Source organism: Melitaea cinxia, chromosome 17, assembly GCF_905220565.1.
Source record: "Melitaea cinxia chromosome 17, ilMelCinx1.1, whole genome shotgun sequence".
Taxonomy (NCBI): Eukaryota; Metazoa; Arthropoda; class Insecta; order Lepidoptera; family Nymphalidae; genus Melitaea; species Melitaea cinxia.
In genome coordinates, this window is record NC_059410.1 from 11,055,430 (window position 1) to 11,064,885 (window position 9,456).

At 35.0% G+C, this 9,456-nt stretch overlaps 1 protein-coding gene across 3 annotated transcripts; it reads left to right on the forward strand.

The window, feature by feature from the left end:
* Positions 1-598: 598 nt before the first annotated feature.
* Positions 599-9,022, forward strand: LOC123661693 (dynein light chain Tctex-type 5-like). Of its 3 annotated transcripts, none has more exons than XR_006744385.1 (2): positions 599-877; positions 8,842-9,022. XR_006744385.1 is itself a non-coding variant. In XM_045596642.1 (2 exons), exons 1-2 carry the CDS (start codon positions 7,515-7,517, stop codon positions 9,005-9,007), a joined length of 390 nt encoding a protein of 129 aa, XP_045452598.1. In that variant the 5' UTR covers positions 7,500-7,514; the 3' UTR covers positions 9,008-9,022. The 3 variants fall into 3 exon arrangements, 1 of the variants encoding a protein (XP_045452598.1); XM_045596642.1 differs by lacking the exon at positions 599-877 and adding an exon at positions 7,500-7,738; XR_006744384.1 differs by lacking the exon at positions 599-877 and adding an exon at positions 7,743-7,962.
* Positions 9,023-9,456: the final 434 nt, after the last annotated feature.

The window sequence follows — 9,456 nt, forward strand, 5'->3', positions numbered from 1 at the left end:
ACAGTTTAATTTAAGTAAAAACAGTGCTACAACCCCAAAACTCGTATAATTTAAGTTTCATATGCTCAAATGGAGTAAATCGGGAAATTATACCCTAAAATCATTTTATCAGTATTTAATCACCAATTAAATCGGGAGTTCCACCGATAAATCGGTAAATTTTACATCACTGGCTCATGGCACAAACGATTACGAAAAGAATAAAAATTAAACCTACCTAATCAATTTTTTTCAATACATGTAGGATTCCCCCAACAGCTTCCCCTCTCGAATAATTAGTAGTAGAAAGCGATAGTTACAATCCATTCGATAAAAAGAAGAATACTCCGCATTTTTTTGGAGAGGTTTGCTATATAAAGAAAAAAAAGGACCAGAATAGTTGAAAAGCGTGAATTCTACCAAAATATATCAAATAATTTTTATCTGCCTACTAGATACTGTTACCGATACCTCGAAATCTACCAAAAAAGTTGAAATCTACTAAATCTGGTCAAGCTGCTTTTCAGCGTTTCTTATGGTAGGCATGGCGATCTGAAATCGATTAATTGAAGAATCGCTTCCTCGGCCAAATAAATCGATTTTTTAAATCGATATGTTGTACTGAATCGATTCAGTGATTCGATGTTTCACCCATGAAAATGGACATTCGATTTTTTCTGTTTTTTCTAAAAACAAGGGAGTTTTAACTATCAATAAAACCTATTATTTTTCCTTCCTAGTAAATATTCGAAGGCGTTGAGTATAATTAGTCTCGGTACTGTTTAATTTATTGAGGTTGTGTTCGAGAATTTTGTATGTCTGTAGGTGAAGAAAAGAAATAAATTAACCTCAAGTAGTGTTTATTATGTGTTCCTGTGGTAAGGCCGGCAACGCCCTTGTAATCCTAATTTTGCAAATTTTCATAGGCAGTGATAACCACTTATCATCAGGACCATAAACTTATGTAGTACTAGCTGTGCCCGCGGCTTCGCCCGCGTTGAAATTAGTGTGTCACAAACACCACAACACACCACACCAGTACACCACATTTTTAGTTTTATTTTCAGGCTGTATATGTTTCATACAAACTATCAACCCCAATTAAACCCCCTTAGCGGTGGAATATCGTAAAATCCGTTCTAAGTGGACGTCTGCTAACTATAATCTACCTCCCTGCCAAATTTTATCTTTGTTCAACCTGGATGGATAGACCATCCAGCGGTTTTTGAGTTCTCGTGATGAGTGAGTTATTGACCTTTTGCTTCTATATATATAGATCACGATGCATTATTTAGACACCTCCTCACCATCTATAGAGCATATATTTTAATTTTCAAGTCATTCAGTACTTCAAAAACATAAGACTTTCATACAAACTTCCGACTCCCGTTTTATTCCCTTAGGGGTCGATTTTCGTAAAATCAGCTCTTAGCGAATGTTTACGTTCTATAAGAAACCTACCTGCCAAATTTCAAGTTTGTAGGTGTTATAGTTTCGGAGATTTTGTGATGAGTGAGTCAACCTACCATCCCCCGTTTTAACCCCAAAAGGGAGTTGATTTCTAAAGATACATTATTTGAACACCTGTTTATTATCTATAGTGCATACATTTTAAATTTCAAGTCTCTTACTTCAAAAACATAGGACTTTCATACAAACTTGCAACTCCCGTTTTACCCCCTTAGGGGTCGAGTTTCGTAAAATCCGTTCTTAGCGGATATTTACGTCCCATAAGGAGCCTACCCGCCAAATTTCAAGTTTGTATGTGTTATAGTTTCGGAGATTTCGTGATGAATGAGTGACCTTTCGCTTTAATATATATTATAGATTATAGATTTAAAAAATTAGTAATACTAAACTATACTAATAGTATAAATCGAAAAAGACTCATATATGTTAGCAGCTGTGCTGTCGTAGGTAATTAGCAAGAGATTTATAAACAACAGATGCACAGAATCACGCTACTTAGCACATCGTTCGATACTCACCTACCCTTATTCTATTAATCGAGTCATTCTAACGTGTATAAAACGTCTGGAGCAAACGCGGGCGGATATTATGTACAATCGAGGAGTGTATGGATAGGTTAGGGTTATTTTTTTTTATATTTTTTTATAACGAAACTGTCGTTAAACGTTGTACTTTTTAAGTTAGATAGGTTAGGGTTTTTTTTTTTTTTTTTTTATTTATTTTTATTTATTTATTTACTCTTTATTGTACACCACAATATGCAAATACAAAATAATAATAATACAGACAACTTAAGAATGTGTAGTACAAGAGGCGGTCTTATGGCTAGTTAGCCATTTCTTCCAGACAACCCGAAATAGGATTGAATACTATTTATTTGAGGATCGGGTAGGTGGTGCAGTTATATTGTAATAAACTTACATACAAATATGTACACATTAATACTTACAAGCAATACATATATATATATATATATATATATACATTTGATTAATATAATAAAATAAACTAATAAATATAACAACAGTATCTCATAGCAGTTACAATCTATTTCGCCATAAATAAATAAAAAAATAAAATAATAAAAGTTATTAAATAAATAAATTTAATTGGAATCGCTCTCAGTATTAAGGTAATGTATTTTAACTAATCTTTTGAACGATGGGAGTGATTTGGCTTCTTTGATACATAATGGTAAATCATTCCATAGTTTAATTGCCCGAATGGTGAAAGATTGACTGAAAAATGTTGTTTTATGAACAGGCATTTTTAACATTAGTCTCCTCGAAGATCTTAGGGAAGAAGGGTCCCCGAGAAATTCGAACTTATCTTTTAAATAAGACGGAGCCTTAGGATCAAACAACGCACAGTACAGAAGAGATAAAGTATGCAGGTTTCGGCGAGAACGTATTGGAAGCCACTTGAGCTTGGAACGAAATTCAGAAACATGGTCATATTTGCGAAGGCAGAATATAAACCGTATAGCAAAATTTTGAAGACGCTCAAGCCTATTAAGTTGGTCCTCTGTTAGATTAATATAGCTTACATCTGCATAGTTGAGAATCGATAGGAGGAGAGAATCCGCCAACATAATTTTGGTAGGAATTGGTAAAAAAGACTTGAGGCGCCGTAGGGAGCTCAGCGCAGCGAAGGTTTTTCTTCTGACTTCTTTTAATTGTTCTGACCACGACAAAGTCCGATCAAGTTGTATACCAAGGTCCCTTACGGTGGCACAGTAAGGCAGACTAATACCATTATAAAACATAGCAGGTAGTGTTGAGCTATCAACCCTTGCGATCAAGCTTGGACTACCAATAACTATAACCTGTGATTTGCTCGGGTTAACATTAAGTCCGTAGCGTCTGCTCCTCTTAGAAATGTTAGCTAAATCTATGTTGATTAAATCAATTGTACTATGGAGATCTTGAAGCGTTGTGTGACGATAAATTTGGACATCGTCTGCATACATATGGTAGAGAGAAGAAATGGATTGAGTAATTGAATTTATGAAGATTGAGAAGAGCAATGGAGATAGAACGCCGCCTTGAGGTACGCCAGCTTGGACATCACACCATGAAGATGTGGCATCATCGTAGCGTATGCGCTGTCGTCGCCCTTTGAGGTAGCTCAGAAACCAGTCTGTCACCGAGTGAGACATGTTAAAAGCGCGCAACACACTCAATAAAATGTCGTGGTCAACACAGTTGAACGCATTACTAAAATCCAAAAGTATCAAAACAGTAAGTTGTTTATTATCCATAGCCATTCGGATGTCGTCGGTAACCTTGACCAGAGCTGAAGCCGTACTATGACCAGAACGAAATCCAGATTGAAGAGGATTTAAGAGGGAATGTTTGTAAAGGAAACTATTTAATTGTTGGAAAACTAACTTTTCTAGGATTTTTGAGAGGAAAGGAAGAATAGAAATCGGCCGGAAATCGGATATACAGGTAGCACTAGTTTTTTTAGGAATAGGGATAATATGTGCATCTTTCCAGGTTTTGGGAAACTTACTACACGTGAGAGAGTAATTAAGGATGTGTAACAAAATAGGAATAATTATATCTAGGATAGGGATGATCGTATTACGCTTAAGCAGTCGGCTCCAACGGCATTCGAAGCCACAGACATCGCAACTCTTCTAACATCACTCTCGGTGACAGAGGAGAAAGTAAATGGTAAGATGTTAGAAGTTGATAGCGATGAAAGATAATTTAAGGTTTGTTGTTTATCAACATCATTGAGTATCGTGGAAGAGGAGAAATGCTTATTGAGAAGCTCAATGTCAATATTTAAAGAGTTTTTACGAGACGATTTACCAACTCCTAAGGTTTCGAGAAATTTCCATGTTCTAGCAATGTCGCTGTTTTCGACAAATTTATGGATGTGGCTTCGTTGAGCATCTCTACATAATGTATTGCAGCGATTACGGATTTTTTTATATTTATCGCGGTTACGGTCAGTATTATTGATTTTATATTTATACTTGGCTTTGTTTTTATCGGCAATTAAAGTTTTAAGCTCCTCAGATAGCCAGGGAGCCGGATGGTGCTTTAATCTCACAGGCCTTATAGGTGCGTGTATGTCATATAGCTGGATTATTCGCATATTAAACAGCTCCACCTTTTTATCTATAGAGTCAGCGTCATAAACCTCAGACCAGTCCATTCGACGGGCATCGTTACAGAGATGGTCTCTATCAATTCCGCCAAAATTACGTTGGAGAAGAGTTTTGGATTTGGATTTGGGAGGACGAATTTTGTATGAGAGAAAGATCAAGTCATGATAAGAAAACATATCAGCAGAATGTTGCCCATATTTGAAAACTGAATCTAGTGATGATACCATGATAAGGTCAAGAAGCGAGGGGGTACAGCCAGGAGAATGGTGTGTAGCTGATAGAGGTAGGATATGCAAATTACATGATTCTGTTATCTCTAACAGTTTTTTACTTTTTGTGTCGCCTTTCAGTAAGCAGGTGTTAAAATCTCCCATTATAACCACGTGGCTGTAGCTATGAACAAGGTTTTCTAGGATATCTTCAAAATTTGCGAAGTAGTTAAAAAGAGATGAAGGGTTGTAGAACACACCCAGAAGCATTTTAGAGTTGGAAAGATTTACTTCAATAAGTAAATGTTCGGCCATATCGGGTTGAGGAGGTTGAGCAGACGAACTTATGATGGTAAAAGGAATATGGGTACGTAAAAAGATCGCTACTCCTCCACCTCGCTTACCGATACGATCGTTACGAATCAGCTGAAAGCCCGGTATTGAGTATAAAGTGGAAGGCAAACAAGGCTTAAGCCATGATTCCGAAACAAGGATGGCGTGAATATTGCGCGAGTCAAAAGATGCAAGCATATCGAGATAGTGAGCCGGAACACTTTGAGCATTTTTTTTTTTTTTTGTTAAACGAAACTGTCGTTAAACGTTGTACTTCTTATGTTAGGTAGGTTAGGGTTAAATTACACTCTTCGATTGTACATAATTACCCCGCGGGCAACCGCGGGCAGTCTTGGCTCTGGCTTAGCGCGGTGTACTTGTTGTATCCTGCTAGTAGCTTAACCTACACTCTTTCAATAATTAATTTGTGTAAACGGATTAATTGTTACATATTATATTACGATCTATAATTTGACTAGGCAGGGTGGGCAACTTAGCATTTGATGTATTGACCGTGTGGAAGCCGGATCCATCATGTGACAGAGTGAGAAACTCACAGCAGTTCCTAGGACTTCGGACCTAGGTGTAGGTTTAAGGAGGTTGGCCTCCTTTGAGATGCGCATCAACGTTCACCTTCACTGCTAGTCTCTCCCCGCTAATTAATGTCTATCTCGTGTTACCCTTACATTGTTATAAACTAGTGTGACCTCATTTCTACATATATTTTAGCTAGATAACAGTTAGACAGATATTAAATATAATGTCACCAAGAAAATCTTAACTCCTGGCCAAACCAAACTAAAACCCAGCTGTGCCCTCATCGCCATAGTGGGGTGCCACGGGATCGCTTTCGCATGCTACCGCGACGAAGAAGGAGAAGTTGAAGAAAGAGAAGAAGGAGAACGAGAAGGAGAACGAGAACGAGAAGAAGAAGAAGGAGAAGTGGTAGTAGTAGTAGAAGTAGAAGAAGAAAAAGTAGAAGAAGAAGAAGAAGTAGTAGTAGTGATAGGAAAAGAAGAAGTTGTAGTAGAAGAAGAAGAAGTAGTAGAAGAAGTAGTAGTAGAACAAGAAGAAGAAGTAGAAGGTGAAGAAGTAGTAGGAGAAGGGAAGAAGAAGTAGTAGTAGAAGAAGAAGAAGTAGAAGAAGAAGACGAAGAAGTAGTAGAAGAAGAAGAATGGCGCGCGGTGGTCGACGACTATTTGCGTGTGGTACGAGTCCCATTAAACACAGATTCTGATCGGATACGTATTTATGTTTTTAAAAATATTTGTTTCCGGTGTGTGTTTTTATTCTCGTTCTATTTTGTAAATCAACCTTTTTCCCTAAAACTACATTTTTTTCTTCTATTACCTCTCGTCTTATACTGGTGCTAAAACAAACATCATACTACAGTGACAATTTACCTTAAATCTCGTTGGTTTATATTAAAAAGCAAGTTTAATTGCAAAACGAGCAACACTAAAAATTTATTTAAATAAAAATCAATTTTATAGTTAAATTTGTTAAGGTAAACTATAATTCTTTTGTACTTCAAAATAAAGGAACAATGTCGAAAGAGTATAGAAAAATTTCATTTCGAAAAATGAGCGGCTTCGGATTTAATCGCCGAGTAAGCAACAAACAAAAAATGGTAATGTAACGTTTTCGTGTTCGCACAAAAATACTTGTCTATTTATGGGAGGGGTAAAGTATTTAACCTTCTTTTTGGGATTTTTTAATTTAATTTTTCGAATAGAGAACCTTTCAAGAATATTGTGTGAAATTCTTAGATGAATCAAAGCAAAATTAACGAAGTTGCATAGGTTTAGCCAACCGCGCGTTTTATCCACAGCTCACGTTTTCAAATGGGTAGTGACCATCATAACTTCAAAAATAGTGCATCGATCTTTTTGAAATTTTGAATACTATTACATACCTTACGAGGTAACGCTGTAGAGTTTTTATCAATATTGTTTATATTTTTTTTTTTTTTTTTATAGTAATAAATGATTCTTTTTTTTTTGTACAAATCACGTTTTTCACTTCGAAAGTTTTAACCAAAAAGTGAAAAATTGAAACTTGGAAAAACCCTCCCAGCGTTACTTGGAGAAAACCTAATGAAAAAACTTTTTTTTATTTCGGATGATCCAGACCGAGTTATGAGGGGACCAGAAAACAACTTTTTTCTCAACGCCTACAATTAATTGCTGCCATTGCTATATTATTTAATATTTCTTCATTAACACACTAAATTCTCAAGTAATCTAGATAGTGGAATTTCCACAAGTTTTATTGTATATAGCTATTTTATTCTGTTCGTTAAATGTGTTGATACAATCACCACTTATTATACTTTCTGTTACCACGGAGTAACATGAAATATGTACTGTTAACGCAAAGAAAGATATTGATCAAACTTAACTATGTCTGAAAACAAGTGTGTTTCAAAACAGACACGAATCTATCAACCAACGTACCAGTTAAATTCTCGTAAACGGTTCAATGTTGAAAATGTTGAGAAAATTTTAAAACGAATCGTCAATTCGGAGCTCGAGGAAGTCGAGTATAGTGAAAAATTGATTCCTGATCTTTGTTTGAATCTAGCTGAAAACATTAAGACAGCTATAAAAGAAGAAAACTATGACAGGTAGGTATGATCAGTATAAAAGGCGTCAAACTGTTAACAATATGTGGACACAAATTGCAATATAAGATGAACCTGATAAATTGAAACAATTATTATCATAGATATGTACAGATATTCACTAAAATCAATATGATGTACATATTGCCAATGATCGCTGGTGTGTCAATTTTATCCTGTTTTTATTGTTTATGTTGCAGACAAAAGACATGCAGATGAAATGTTATGTTAGTAAAAGTTCTAACTTAATTAAGTTCGAAAATAAATATAAATTAAAAAAATATTTTAGATCTACTAAGTTTCTTCTACCATAACTATTAAAAAAAATAGTTAATATATTACAAGACATTTTATCGTCTCTAACACGACTCGTTAATGCATTTGCTTTTACTTCATGTATTTATTAGGTGGTAATTTATAAGAATAAATAAAACTTACAATCAATATTTATGAAATAAATTTCAAAATTAAAAAAAAAACGAATATATTTTAGACCAGATGACTGAAGTAAAACTTCTTTAGCTCCATCTAACTTATATCTCCCTCTTAATTTCCGTAGTCTCACCCGATCACACTTTTCGTAACGCTCTCGTCACGCATTCACCAGCTAAAGTCAAGCGTGTGTTATTTCACACTGCTATCTATGTAGCCTTAAAAAACGCAACATTTTCTACTTAAGCATATACCCTATGGAAAAGAATCTCATAAAACATGGACAAATGCACACCAAATTCTCATAACGAGTTATGAGAGCATAAGAGATCTCGTAGACTCTCATAAGTCGGTATGAGAATTTGGTCTGCATTTGTCCATGATTATGAGATTTTTTTCCATAGCTTAGCTCCTAATTTGTCATTTCGAAAGTAAAGCTAAATACACCTACAGTCCTGTCAGATTTAACTTTTAAGTGTTTCAACAAACTGATAATTAACGCCGAGTTGCACGAAAAGAAATTAAAATTTAAGTAGTGATTAAACTAATTTAATCGTAAGAATTGTATGAAATTCTTGTGATTAAATTAGTTTTAATCTCAACTTAAATTTTAATTTTGTTTCGTGCAACTCGGCGTAAGTGAAATATAATTAATTATTATTTAAAAATTTCAGATACAGAGTAATCGTGGCAGTGACCATCGGTCAGAGAAGACAACAAAGTGTCCACATGTTCCATTCTTTCCTTTGGGATCACGAGCGAGATGCATTCGCGTCGCATAATTTCGAAAATTGTCACATTTATGCTAATGTTATCGTCTATGGCGTTTACTTTGATTAAATGAATGAAAACTTACCTAGGAATTTATACAATTTATTTAACCTTTCGCTGCTAATGACTTTTGCCATTAAACATTGTGGTCGTGTAGGTACCAATTTTTGAATGACTTGAAGAGCCAATGCCTATAAAATAATGCCAATATTATATATATATATATATATATCAATATGACAATTCATAATGATAAATCTGATATCTTTACAGCTACGTTATCTTCCTTAGAATGTTTGATTGATTCAGTAAAAAAAATACAGTCGAATTGAAAACCTCCTTTTTTGAAGTCTGTTAGAAATTGTCCACTCAGAGCGGGAATCGAACCCACGATCCCTATTACTCTTTTTTCATGTGTACTGACCGTAATTATGCTTGACACAGAATTTCTTCTGAAAAATCAGGTTTACCTTTCAATTCCCTTTTGAAAAGTGTTCAATGCTGAAATGGTTAGAGTT

Excerpts from the sequence above, each read along its gene's own strand:
- LOC123661693 (XM_045596642.1), top strand. The coding sequence starts at position 7,515 with ATGTCTGAAAACAAGTGTGTTTCAAAACAGACACGAATCTATCAACCA. Across the intron at positions 7,739-8,841 it reads AAAGAAGAAAACTATGACAG|ATACAGAGTAATCGTGGCAG; the intron begins GTAGGTATGATC and ends TAAAAATTTCAG.